The sequence below is a fragment of the Rattus norvegicus genome, chromosome 9, assembly GCF_036323735.1.
Source record: "Rattus norvegicus strain BN/NHsdMcwi chromosome 9, GRCr8, whole genome shotgun sequence".
NCBI classification, from domain to species: Eukaryota; Metazoa; Chordata; class Mammalia; order Rodentia; family Muridae; genus Rattus; species Rattus norvegicus.
The window spans coordinates 94,155,257-94,169,461 of NC_086027.1; the positions used below are offsets into that span (position 1 = coordinate 94,155,257).

The window sequence follows — 14,205 nt, forward strand, 5'->3', positions numbered from 1 at the left end:
TCTGTCCCCGGCAACTTCCTACCGTACACAAATCACTGTTTACCACTACTCTGTGTCAGTTTCCTCAGCATTGGCTAGTGAAGTAAATTTGCTGTTGAAACTGCTGTATGACAGTAAGTGACTGACGAGATGGCTGGGTGGTTAAGAGCACTGACTGCTCTTCAGAGGACTAAGGTTTAATTCCCAGTACCACACAGGGGCTTAACAGCATCAGTAATGCCAGTTCCAAGGGACCTAATGCTCACCTTTGGTTTCCAAGGGCAGTAGGCATGCATGTGGCAGCAGGGACATGGACACATGGACACACACACACACACACACACACACACACATACACACATACACACCATCCATATGCATAGTTTTTAGTTAAAAAAGAGAGTAAGTAAAAGTCCCAACTGTCATTTCAAAATTCTGAAGATGTATTAGGAACTTTTTGTTAAGAGAAGGAAGCATTTGCTAGGAAGGAGAAAAAATACACGACATTGTTTCCTCTTTTGACGTATATTTTCCCCTTATAGTATCACTTACTTCCGATTTTTGTTCTGTTTTTAATATTTCCGTGTTTTTAAATTTATGTATTTTTTCAATGTATGAATGTCTGTCTGCACGTACACCTGCATACCAGAAGAGGGCATCAGATCCCCTTATAGATGGTCATAAGTTACCATGTAGTTGGGGGCATCAAGCTGAGGACCTCCAGAAGAACAGCCAATGCTTTCAACTAATAAGCCACTTCCCCAGACCGTTGTTTTGTTTTTTGAAACAGGGTCTCTCTATGAAGCACTGGCTGTCCTGGAATTCACTATAGATCAGGCTGACCTTGAATTTACAGAGATTCCCCAGCCACTGCCTTCAGAATGAGTGACCACACCCAGCCATACTTATGCCTTTTGAAACCTGTAAAATGTACGGTATTAGCTGTTCCAGAAGTAATGTTTTAAAAGTCTTATGGGGGTTATGGATGTAGGTCAGTAGGTGAAGTGCTTACCTAGCATGCGTAAGGCCCTGGTTCAGTCTCCCACACTGCATGCCACAGATATTGTGGTGCTATAATCTCTGCATTCTCCCATCAGACCTCGATCAGAAGTTCAAGGTCCTCCTCAGCTACAAAGAAAGTCTGAAGACAACCTGGGCTATTATAGAAGATCCTCCCCCTATTCTCACTGTATCTATAATAGACTAATTCATTCATTATCATAATAAAGTACTGTGAAGTTTTTGTATTTTGGAGGCAGGCTTTCTTTTTTAAAAAGATGTATTTATTTGTGTGTGTATATGTGCACTTGGGTATAGGTACCTGTGGAGGCAGAGGGAGCATCGAATCCCCCAGGAGCTGGAGTTATAGGCAGTTGTGAACTGCTCAGTGTGGGTGCTGGAGACTGTATTTGGGTCCTCTGGAAGCTTAACCATGAAAGGCAACTGCCCCTTTTTTTTTTTTTTTTTCTTTTTTTTCTTTTTTTCGGAGCTGGCGACTGAACCCAGGGCCTTGCACTTGCTAGGCAAGCGCTCTACCACTGAGCTAAATCCCCAACCCCGGCAACTGCTCTTTTAAGACAGGCTCTCCATCTATGACTCCTATCTCATCAGAATTCCCTATGGAGACAAGGCTGGCCTGGAACTCACAGATCTGCCTCCCGTTGCCTCCAAAGGGGTGCACCTCCATGTTTGACACCCGTAAAGTCTATTTTTGCGTGTGTGTTCATATTTGGGGTAAGGAGAGGTCCTCTGGAGGTTGTAGCTGTACAAAAGACACAGTCATGGAGGCAAGTTTGTGTCAAACTTGCACACATATATAAACACACACACATTATACACACACACACATACACACATATGTGCAAGTAGGCTGGAGGTTAACATTGGGTGTCTTCCTCAGTTGCTCTTCCACCCCTCCCTAGGACCCACCCCCTCAAAGGTCTCACTTTGTGGCTCTGGCTGTCCTGGAATCTACTTGTAGGCCAGGGTGGCCTTAAATCCACAGAGATCTGCCTGCCTCTGCCTTTGCCTCTGCTTCCTGGGTGCTGTGATTAAAGGCGTGAACCATTACACTCAGCCACTTTATTTTTTGAACCAGAGTCTCTTACTAGACCTGGAGCTCACTAACTGGCTGGACCAACAGCAAGCCCCAGATAATCGACCCGTTTTCACCTCCTCCAGCCCTGGGTTTACACCGGCCACTGAGAATCCAGACTCAACCCACTTAAGTGACCAAGTCGTCTCTCCAGCAGTATTCCACCACTACCTTTCCCCCACTTAAATAGCATATCTTTTATAACCTAGGCTGGCCTCGAATTCAAGATCCTTCTGCCTCAGTTGCTTTTCTAAGAAAACACGTACCTATATTCCCAATAGTCTTGGGTTGACGGGCATTACTGCAGTGAGACCGCCATACCATTAGGTGGCGCTGCGAGCACTGCTTAGACCTTCCCTAGCACCCTTTCTCTTAGCAATGGCGGATGATGAGAGGACCTCTCTTTGCAAGGGTGTCTATTTTGAAGCCTGATGGCAAGTGCAAATGAATGTTCGTTCCTAGCCGACCAGATCTATGACCTCGCGAGAATTATAAAAAACAACGGCATTATTTTACCCTATTGCATGGTATCGAGAGGCCGGAGCTGCCTAAAAGACACAGGCGTGGAGGTGAATTTGCGTCAAGCCTCAGGCGGAGATGAGGGCAGCCCTAGGGCGGGCGAGGTCCTCGGCTAGAAGCGAGCCGGCGGCCTGTGAGGGGACTGACTGAGCAGCGCACCCGGGAACCTGGAGGTGCGGTAGAGCAAGCGGGCCCTGAGCTGACAGATCCAGGGCTTGGCCAGAACTGTGGACGAGCGGATCGGCGAGTGCAGGGCGCAGCCATGATCACTTCAGCCGGTGAGTGCGGCCGGGAGCAGGCGCCCCAGTGAGGAGCCACCTCCGCGCCGGCGTTTAGCTGAGTCAGGGCGGGTGACTGGGCACCTCCGGGTCGAGCGCCGGCCTGCGCGGCCCCTCTGCCCGAGGCCCACCTCGGGGATCAAGGGCTGGGAGACTGACCAGGCTACTGCAGGCCCCTTGGGTTCGTAGGAATAGGACCAGGTAGCCACCTGAGCGTCCCTGGCCAGCCACACCCCCGTGCCAGGACCGGACCGGGCTCCTAGGCGGTCGCTGGACCTTTATTCTCTCTGTCCGCTTCTTGGTCGAATGACCCCCGATCCTTCCCCGTAGGTGTATCAGCTTGGGATGCGCCCCGGTGCCATCGTAACATCTTATAGCAGCTCCTGGCCGGGCAGCCTAACTGCTACACTTCTGTGCTTCTGGCTCGGGCTTGAGATACCTTCTCCTAGAAGTCCGAAAGTAGGTTTGAGGTGGCTGGGTTTCTGGGGCCACCTTATTCACTTAAGAACCTCGTTCAGTGAAGGAAGTATTGAGTGGAAAGCCAACTTACCGTGTGTGTTTGAGATTCTCGGGACTGCAAAGCCGGGTTCACCCACTTGTATAGTTTTAGGTACTTGTAGTGGCTATTGAAATGGGAAGGTGTTGGGATGAACTGCTAAATGGAAACTTTCAAGCCCACCACTATACACTTGATTTGCATATAGCTGTTCCCGGTCTTGGTGCTTTTTCAGCCTTGGCTGCTTGGTTGTCCTTATTCTGTACTTGCGCTACAAGTATTTGATTGTGAACAAACAGGTTCTCAGTAGACAGTAATCTGTATGGTGGGGACCTTAAGACCATCTTTATGAGGATTGGTTAAGGAAATGGGTAGAGATGTTAGACCTTTATTCTCTTCCCCCCTCTTCTCTTCTCTTTTATCGTTTTGTCTGTTTCAGACAGGCAATCACTTTGTAGCGCTGTCCCCGAACTCACTATGTAGACCAGGCTGACCTCAAACTCACAGAGATCTCCTGCCTCTGCTTCCCAAATACTGGGACTTATTTATACTCTGCACCACTACACCCTGTGATGGCTGTTTTCAGACACATGAAGAAGTGTTTGTACTTGAAGTCAGACTTTTGTCCTGATAAATACAGATGATTATAATGAACTTTAGTTCCCATCAAAGGAAATATTTCCTTTGTTTCCCAATAAGCTCTGGGGGTAAATACTAGATTTTTTTGACACTCGTAAGTCTAGGCTTAGGTCCCGCCATTACTCTTGGTCTTGTTGGCATTGCTGATCATAGTTGTGTCAGTGCTTAATAGAGTACTGTTAGAGTGGACCCAGAAATAGCTACCTCATTTGGAATGTGGTCCATGCCACCTTTGTCTCTTGCCTGGGCTATTAGACCAGCCTCAAGACTTTTTTCTAAGCTCATTCTCCTAGTTCCAGATTTGCTTTGGAAACTGTTGTATAGTTTCTCATTCTTGTTACACCATAGTGGCACTAGACTTTTTGTGACAGTCTCTCTCCTGCTTAAGAGCTCTTGTGCATTCTGTTCCCACTCTGGCCTTTTCTTCAGAAGGTCTCTAGATCTTCAGTGTTCATCTCAACCTTGCCCCTCTATAGAAGCCCTCTGACTGCACTGGCAGCCATCTCACCATCACAGTTCTGTAATGACCATGTTAGCTTGTCTGAGGCCGATACACTGAACTCCAGAGTAGAATTTTGGGCAGGAAACCTGTTTCCATAATTCTAAGGATGCTGCCATGTGTGGCAGATGTCAAAAAGTGTACCCTGATTGAAGAAATCAGTCCCCTGAGTTTTTAGAGCAGACTCAAAGAGGACTTGGTAGGAATATATGGACATTTTACCTTCTTTGTGGTGTCAGGACTAAGGGTTTTGAAGTCTTACCCTGAAACACTTGGAAGATAACATAGTATACATTTATAGCTATTGTTTATGTTTATTTAAGCACAATTAGCTTCTGCTCCAACCTTTTTGACACTTTGTTTCCCATTAGCTCGAGCTGGTTTAAGACCTGGGCTTAGGCTCTATCCCCAACACTAGAGAGGCCAGATTTATGAGTCTAGTATTCATTCATTTACTCACTGGGCACATGTGGTCGCTAAAAGCAATGGTGACTAAGAGGCAGTGTATACTATTTGTTTTGTTTTGTTTTAAAGAATTTGACTGTAAGAGGGAACGAGACAAAGATGTTAGTACTAATTTACTAGAAGGAAGCATGAGTTTGAATTAGATTAGATTGAACAAAGTGAATAGAGGAAGTATCACAGACTTCTTTAAAAAATAGCTTTAAAAAATAGTTGTCTACCCTCTATCCTCTTCTGACCTCCTGAATTGACCATTTTCAACTTTTAAGTAATATTTCCAGGACATATTTGTATATTGATAAATAATATGAAAATATCGCTATTAATCAAGTCAACAATTTAAGACATCATCTACTTAATTTCTATTATGACATAAGCTATTGTTTTTATTCAGGCTTTTATTTTATATGTGTGAGTGTCTTACCTTTGTGTATGTATATGTACCACCTGTGTGCCTGGTATCTGTAAAGGTCAAAAGAGGACATTGGATCCCCCAGAACTGAAGTTACAGGTGGTGGTGAGCCACTATGTGGATGCTAGAAATTGAACTCAGGGCCTCTGTAAGAGCAACCAGTGCTCTTAACCACTGAGCATCTCTCCAGCTTCATACAAGTTTTTAAAAAGCACTTAGGTCAGGAGCAGCAGAAATGGCTCAATGGTTAAGAGGACTTGTTGCTCTTGCAGAGGACCTGGGTTTGATTCCCAGCACCCACATGGTGGCTCATAGTTATCTGGAACTCTAGTTCCTGCCGATCAGATGCCCACTTCTGACTTCTGTGAGCACTAAGCACACACAGTACACATACATACATGCTGGCAGAACATTCACATATAAAAGAAAATTTAAAAAAAGGATTTAGGTCTTCACCTATCCAAAGTTGGATTCTATTTTGTCTTTAAATGGAAAATATTAGTGTAGGCATATATAGCATATTTGATTTAACTGTGCTCATCATTGAAGACCGATTGCTATGCCAGGAAACCATGTAAGAAACCAGTCACAATTGAAACCACTTGTGAGTCCAAAGATCCATCTCCTCTGGTAAGAAAGCCATTCCGATGCAACATTGCCTGTGATAGGTAACCAGTGTCTTTAGGATTAAGTTCTGTGTTACTTAAGATCATTCCCATGTTAAGTTACAACTAGTTACTAAGTGTTCCAATAGTCAATTAAAGCATTTAGTGGTTGAAATTATTTCTTTTTGGTTCTTTTTTTTTTTTTTTTTTTTTTTTCGGAGCTGGGGACCGAACCCAGGGCCTTGCGCTTCCTAGGTAAGCGCTCTACCACTGAGCTAAATCCCCGGCCCCCGAAATTATTTCTTTTTAAGTGCATCTTTCCTCCTCTTTGTTCTGGAGGTGTCATGACAACCCACCATATCAAGGTTAGAACAGTGAGGTACCTTCATTTTACTGCTAAACCTTGTACCTTTTCCTTTGTGGCTTCCCCAAAACTGCTGAAGCTGTTTGCCAAAACTGTATTTAGCAGGTGGAAGTAGGTGGTTACACCTTTGAACTAAAATGGCAGGCACACATTTTAATTGACCACCTTCAGTGTTCCAGAATGATTTTCTAACCAATACGGAAAACATATTTGAGAAAATTTGGTTTTATTCTTGGCACAAGGACAGAATTTCCCATTATAATTTTCCTAGTAATCTCGGTGTTCTTTGGGAGAAGACAGCTTTCTTTTACTCTGGTTACTGCTGACTCTCTAGGCTGAGGTGAGTTGGTGGCCCTGTGCTTGCTGAGACTGCTTCTCGTTTAGTGACATTTGTTACTTGTGAGCCAGCACCATGACTGAGTGGGTAAGCTTGCCTTAAAGCTTGATGGCCTGAATTCAGTGTCTGGAACCCAAGTGGCAGGAGAGAACTGATTCACACAAGTTATAAAAGTTGTATGTACTGTGATGTGTGCTCACACACAATAAATAGATAAATGTAAAAATGAATATTTACAGTCTGTTATTTGTGATAGTCAGAGGGTACTTTAGCATGGGCAAATGGAAATAATTGAAATGTTACTGTTTTTCTAAGTTAAATTACTTTAATTTTTGAGTCAGGGTCAGCCTCAAACATGAGATTTCTCTTGCCTTTGTCTCCACAATGCTAAGATTACATCATGGACCACCACAGTCAACAGTTGTTGGTTTATTTTGTGTGAATAAATTTTATTCTAAAGTTGTATAAAAAATTTCCTGGCTTGGTCCTACATAAGTGAGTAGTTATCAGACTGTAGTGAGCACAAGAACCACTGGAAACTGTATTCCTGGGTCTTGACCCCATATTTTCTGATAAAGAAGTTCGGGGGCAAGACCAAGAATTTACACTTGTCCAAGTAATTGTAATGCTACTGGACCAAAAACTATACTTTTAAAACAGTTGGGCTAGCCAAAAGATAATACATAGGAGGTTGGTGAGATTTTAAATATTAATACAGATAAGTCTAAAAGCTCCAATATATACTTTTACAGTTGTTTTTAAAATAGTTTTATTTATGGGCCAGTGAGATGGCACTTGTCCCAAGCCAAATGACTTGACTTTGACACGCAGGACCATGTAATGTAGTTAAAGAGCAAACCAACTTCCATCAGTTGTCCTCTGACCTCCTTATATGCTGTGACATACATTTAATCCCCCACAGTCAAAAGTTGTTGTTGGGGGATGGTGTAAGAGAGAATACGAGAATGTGTATGTGGCATATGCACAGGTGTGTGTGTGCTCCTGCACATGTACAGAGGCTAGAGGAGGGCATAGAGGTTGAGTATCCAGTTCCCTTGTGCTGTCTCTTTTCCTGTTTCTCTGCTTCTGTCTCTCTCCCTTGTTCCTCTGAGACAGGGCTTCTCACTGAACCTGGATCTAGGCTTCAGGCCAGTAAGCCCCAGTGATCCTATCTCTGACCAACTAACTCCACCAGAGCTGGGGTAACTGGTCCATGTGACCATGTGGAGATTTGAACTCGTGTCTTCACGCTTGCTAAGCAAACACTCTTACCTGCTTGGCCATTTCCCTAACCCCACTAATGTTTACAGTTTTAAAAAAAATTGTTTTCCTAATGAAGTTATCACTAAAAAATACTTTCTTCCTTATCTTCTATTTTATGTATATATGCAATTGCATGCATGTACATGTGTGCATACATATGTGCCATTGGATGTAGAAGACAAAGGTTACTAATGTCAGATGTCTTCCTCCATCACTCTGTACTTTGTCATTTTGAGACAGAGTCTCATGGAGGCCAGAGCTCACCAGTGGACTAGGCTAACCAGCCAGTAATCTCTGGGTATCGGCTTGTATGTCTGTATGTAGGACTATGCCTAGCTTTTAAGTGGGTGTTGGGGTTCGACTCAGGATGGGTTGATAGCAGACATCTTCTATCTCTGTCCGTGTTTTTTGAGACAGGGCATCTGCTTGTTTCTGCCTCTCCCTTTGAAGCACTAGGATCGAGCCCTTCTTTGTAAATGGGTGCTGGGATCCACCTCTGGTCCCCATGCCAGTGCCTCGTGCACTTTACCAACTGAGCCATTTCATCAGCCCCATTGTGAGGTTTGACCAAGAGTTAGTATCTGTCTGCATGCGTATGTCTCTTAACTGTGGTATGTCTTTTGTCTTATAGCTGGAATTATTTCTCTTCTGGATGAAGAAGAGCCACAGCTCAAGGTATGAACTGAAGAAAGTCACTTGACTTACAGTGAATTCTGTGAAACAACTTTGGCTTTGTGATATCTTTATATTTCCCATCATTTACAGTAGCCATCCTATAGTCTGCAGCCAGTCATTGAAATCTAGCTAGAGAGGACAGTATTTTGTACTAGAAATTAATGAAGGGTAAAAGATCATAAAACGGCACAGGAGTAAGTAACCCTCCAGGTTCCTTGTCGGCAGTGAGCACAGAACATTGCTTCTTCTGTGTTACACACTTACTTCTACTTGACAAAAATGTGGGCTACTGGACAGGCAAGGTCTCTCAGCATGAAAAGACTGTTGCTGCCTAGCTTGACAACCCGAGTTTGATCCCCAGAACCCATGTGGCAGAAGAGAACTGACCCCGACAAATTATCCTTTGACCTCCACAAGCACACTGTGGCACATGGACACACACACACACACACACACACACACACACACACACACACACAAATAACTGTAATAAAACAATTGTTTGGGGGCTGGAGAGATGGCTCGGTGGTTAAGAGCACTGTCTGCTCTTCCTGAGGTCCTGAGTTCAATTCCCAGCAACCACATGGTGGTTCACAACCATCTGTAATGAGATCCGTTGCCCTATTCTGGTGTGTGTGAAGACAGCTACAGTGTACTTATATATAATAAATAAATTTAAAAAAACAAAAACAAAAAAAACCCAATTGTTCTTCAAGCTAAAATCAGCTAGAATGTTATGCAAGTGAGTCTAGATACCTGTGCTGGTGTGTGTAAACCAGCAGCCTGGATGGAGTCTTACAGATTCAAAGAAGAAATGTTCACTCTAAGGAACAATGTTACATGCACAGTTTGCTATTTTGTATTTGAAAACAAAAAAGAAATGGATAAATCTAAGAAAATATACATTAGTTCCTAATTTATGTATTTGCCATGAAATTTTTAAATAAGTATTACTAAGAATTTGGCCATAAGCTTGTGGAGACTTTTTTTATTTTGTTTTTTGAGACAGGGTTCTTTGGCATAGCTTTGGCTGGTCTAGAACTCTATTGGACCAGGCTGGCCTTGAACTTGGAGTTTGGCCTGCCTCTGCCTCAGCAGTTATAGGTGTGCACCCCACACCTGGCCGATTGATGGGCACTAAAAGGAAACCTGGTGTGAAGTCTTTTTAAGTCCAGTTTTGTTTTATTTTACAGGAATTTGCACTACACAAATTGAATGCAGTTGTGAATGACTTCTGGGCAGAAATTTCTGAGTCTGTAGACAAAATGTAAGAGAATACTTTTATTTCAATCAATTTGGATAACTCACTTAGAAATCTACTGCTAATTTGTGGCTTGAGTATTTAAATTGTGAGATTTTACGGAAGACCATAGCTTAAACAAGGCCCTCCATTCTTTATTTTTTCCAGAGAAGTTTTATATGAAGATGAAGGTTTCCGCAGTCGGCAGTTTGCAGCCTTGGTGGCATCGAAAGTATTTTATCACCTGGGGGCTTTCGAGGAGTCTCTGAATTATGCTCTTGGAGCAGGTGACCTCTTCAATGTCAATGATAACTCTGAATATGTGGAGACTATTATAGGTAATTATCTTCCGTCTGACAAGGTTTATGTCTTGCCTTTCCTACTCTAGTGGATATAGCCTTTTTATTCACTTTAGTATCACGTTGCCAGATCTTAGTTTACCTAGTCATCATCTAATAGTCTTAAACAGGCTCCGTTTTCTCACCAGCTTCTGGCTGAGTGCATCTTCTCTCCGCAGTGATGGCCACCTCCAGTCCAATAGGCAGTTTGGTGAAATGATGATGTCAGATGCTAATTTTTACAGTTGTCTTGTCTGCCTTTGTTTTCACTGTATAGCAGGCTGGTCCTGGATCCAGAATTCTCTTGCCTGTGGCTCCTGCATGCTGAGATTACTGTAGGCATCTGCCACAACTGTTTTATGTAGTTGCTGCTGACATGGGAAGTGTTTATTCCTTATATCATGCTAGTCATTCTTCATAGTCTTGATTTGTTCCACAGCTCACCCGTGAGGAGCCAGCCTTGTTGCACAAATGAGAAAAGGAGGTTTTAAGATGAAAAGATACATGACTATTAAATAGAACAGTAAGAGGTTAAAACCTGGATTGGCTCTAAAACCCTTATTGTTAGTTTCTGTTTATCGAGATGGGTTTTGCTGTTTATGAAGCCGGGTACAGCCTAGAACATTATATTGCTCTGTAGCCCAGACTATCCTCAAACTTTTGATCCTCCTGCCTCCACCTCTCAAGTACTGAGATTATAGTATATGCCACCATGTCTGGCTCATTTGTTAATTTTAGAAATATTGGTGTGGTAGTCTGTCACTGTAACAAAAACTTGAGATTATGTACTTGTAATGAAATGGTTATTTGAGACAGGGTTTCTCTGTATATCCCTGGCTGTCTTAGAAGTGCAGATATTAAGGGGGTAGCGACATTATTTGCCTAGACCTTTAAAAGGAGAAAACTTCTTCTTCAGAGATTTTTAGTCTGATCAACATTGTCTATGAGCACAGTGTTAGATGGCTGTTGTATGATTGCTACTTTATTCTTATCAAATGACCTAAACTTTAATGGTTCTACCTAGATGATCCCTAAAGGTGGTGAACTCAGTTTATAAAAGTCCGTTGCTATCCCCCACAATTCTTTGTGGTAGTTACTCTGTTTCCCAAGGTTTGCAGCTAACTAATTTTGACCTTGCTTCTCTTTGTACTGGCACACCAGTGAAGAGAGGGGATTACTAGTGTGTGTTGTCACCTTGTAGGGATACTTGAGGAAATGGCTTTTTTGGTTTTATCTAGAATGCTTAAGACATGATTCTAAAAATTATAACTAGCTTGTACATGTGTTTCTCATCCAGTGCGTCATTGGTATCCTTCAGTGTTTCTCTGTCTTCTCCATCCTCACTGTTCATTATGAAGTGCAGAAGTCCAGTTGAACATGTATGCTCCTGCATGAATTTTCCGGCAGTCCAGGGGGATATAGATTCTATATCATGCTAAGAAGTTTTTGGGTTTTTGTTTCTTTTTAACCTGATTTGCTGCTGATGCTTGAAAAGTATTTGCATCCTCTGAAGTTGCATTTTGAACCTGGGGTTCCATTATTCCACAAAAATGATTTACTAACAGTTAAATCTCAGGGTACCTAGTTTCAGATGGGAAGTATATTCTTTATGGTAGTTGTTGTTACAGGCCTTTTAAAATATCCTGTATAATATTTTAAAGTATGTACTTTTAAAAAAGTGACAGCAAATATTTGTAGCCAAATCTTGAATTAATCAAATTGGTTAATATAATTTTGATCAAAATAATTAATAACGTTTGGAATAAGTTCTAGCATTTTAAAGTGTATTTAACTATTTTATACTTATTTCTAGTGTTCAAGATCATAAATGAAGACATTGTCCTTTTCTGGTAGTTTAGACCAATTTATAAAATAGTAATTTTATTTTCTCCATAGCAAAATGCATTGATCATTATACCAAACAGTGTGTGGAAAATGCAGATTTGCCTGAAGGAGAAAAGAAGCCAATTGACCAGAGATTGGAAGGCATCGTGAATAAGATGTTCCAGCGATGTCTCGATGATCACAAGTATAAGCAAGCGATTGGCATTGCTCTGGAGACCAGGAGACTAGATGTCTTTGAGAAGACTATACTGGAATCTGTAAGTAGACAATGTCATTTTAGAGGTTGGGATTGGTGGGGAAATGAACAAAGTGGTCAAATGCAAACTCTTGTTTTTGTTTTGTTTGCTTTTGGATTTTGGGTTTTTGAGACAGGGTTTCTCTGCATGGCCCTAGCTGTCCTGGAACTCCCAGTGTAGACCAGGCTGGCTTCAGAGATCCACTTGCTCTGCCTTCTGGGATTTAAGACTTCTGCCACCATGGCTCAGATTTTTTAGAATACTTTTAATTGATTCTCTGGCACTCTTATACACGTGTGCATGTGTCGAGATTATTTCCACTCCTGCCTCCTAGACGTCCCCAGCGTGTCCCTTTCCCATCTCGAGACCTGTTTTTTCTTTCATAGCACTTTATTTATTTGTGTATAGGGGAGCACCGATGTGTCACAGTGCATGCATAGGAATCAGAAAGCAATTGCAGTTGCTTCTTTCCTTCCTCCATGTGGGTGCTAAGGAAGAACTTTGGTCAGCCGTGGTGATGAGTGTAAAGACCTACTGAGTCATCCTCCAGTCTGCCCTTTCTTTTATAACTTATGGAGTCAAATTAGTGCTTCCTGAACATGCATGGGTCTGGGGTCCTCCCACTGAGCATGGCAGTCCACTGTGGCCATACCTCCAGAGAAAAATGACTTCCCTTCCTCGGCATCCATCAGTTGCCAATAGCCCCTCAGCCAGAGCTAGAGTCTGTTGAGCCTTTTCCCTCAGCTATGTTGGGATGGTGACTGGTTTGAGCCTGTGCAGATCTTGTGCAGATGACCAAAGCTGCTATGAATTCATGAATACAGTGGTCGTATCATGTCCAGGAGACAGCATTTTGCAGTCCTCCCATTCTCCCATCCCTTCAGCTCTAATATTCTACATGCGCTCTATTCCTCAGTGTTCCCCAAATGGTTGGTATAAATGTCTGTTTTAGAGCTGAACACACAACAGTCATTTATTCTCAGCACTTTGGCTGGTTTTAAGTCTATAAGAAGTTTCTTGACCAGGGTTGATAGCCCCACTCACCTGTGGGGATAAACATAAGCATTTAGAAATTATTGGACACCATGTCCATTTAACAAAACCAGTATCAAAGGCTCGAATCACAGAGCTGGAGCTGGCTCTGCCACGTTTTGCTTCCTGACCTTTGAGTGAATGTGGGCAGCAAGTCAAAGGGGCTGCAGCCGCAAGGTCAGAGAGGAGGTGATTGCAGAGTACAGCGTTTGACATTTTATAACAGGATGGCAGTTTCAGGAACTGTGTTCACTTAGTGACTGCCACTAAGTAGTATTAAATTATCTTTCACTCCTTTTGTGTGTTGGCTTTAATCCATGTACTTGGAATTGTGAGGATTGACTACATCTGAGACCTCCAAGAACACAGAAGGCTGGAAAGGAGCCTCAGTGGCAGAACGCTCTCCTGCCTGCTGCCTTGCCTCACAAAACCTCTAAATGGGTTTATTCTTTTAAGTATAAATCATAGCCAAGTGATGGTACACACGCCTTTAATCCCATCCCAGCACTTGAGAGGCAGAGGCAGGCAGGTCTCTGGGTTCAGGGCAACCCGAACTACACAGAGAAACCCTGTCTAGAAAAGGAGTTGGGGGGATGGGGGTTTAAATCAATTTGGTTTCTAAGTATACATAATGCTTTAGATAATGATGTGTCTTTAAATTGTGTCTTTCAGAATGATGTCCCAGGAATGCTAGCTTACAGCCTCAAGCTCTGCATGTCTTTAATGCAGAATAAGCAGTTTCGGAATAAAGTATTGCGAGTCCTGGTTAAAATCTACATGAACTTGGAAAAACCTGATTTCATCAATGTTTGTCAGGTATTTGCTCTGTCAGCAGTGCTTGTTACAGCACGTGTTACAGCTCCCTGTGCTGAGTTGCCATGGTGGCCTCAC

General features: G+C 42.8%; 1 protein-coding gene and 1 long non-coding RNA gene across 2 annotated transcripts in view; both read left to right on the forward strand.

The window, feature by feature from the left end:
• Positions 1–24: 24 nt before the first annotated feature.
• LOC134480602 (uncharacterized) lies at positions 25–1,224 on the forward strand. Its single transcript, XR_010055046.1, has 2 exons — positions 25–113; positions 1,077–1,224. It is a non-coding gene; the product is annotated as an uncharacterized LOC134480602 (long non-coding RNA).
• A 1,490-nt stretch (positions 1,225–2,714) lies between these two features.
• Positions 2,715–14,205, forward strand: part of Psmd1 (proteasome 26S subunit, non-ATPase 1) — a 75,248-nt gene continuing 63,757 nt past the window's right edge. The window contains exons 1-6 of the mRNA NM_031978.2: positions 2,715–2,871; positions 8,580–8,623; positions 9,817–9,890; positions 10,032–10,201; positions 12,098–12,303; positions 13,987–14,130. Of these exons, the coding sequence (NP_114184.2) occupies positions 2,856–2,871; positions 8,580–8,623; positions 9,817–9,890; positions 10,032–10,201; positions 12,098–12,303; positions 13,987–14,130 (654 nt within the window). The 5' untranslated portion in view covers positions 2,715–2,855. The remainder of the gene's footprint in view (positions 2,872–8,579; positions 8,624–9,816; positions 9,891–10,031; positions 10,202–12,097; positions 12,304–13,986; positions 14,131–14,205) is intronic.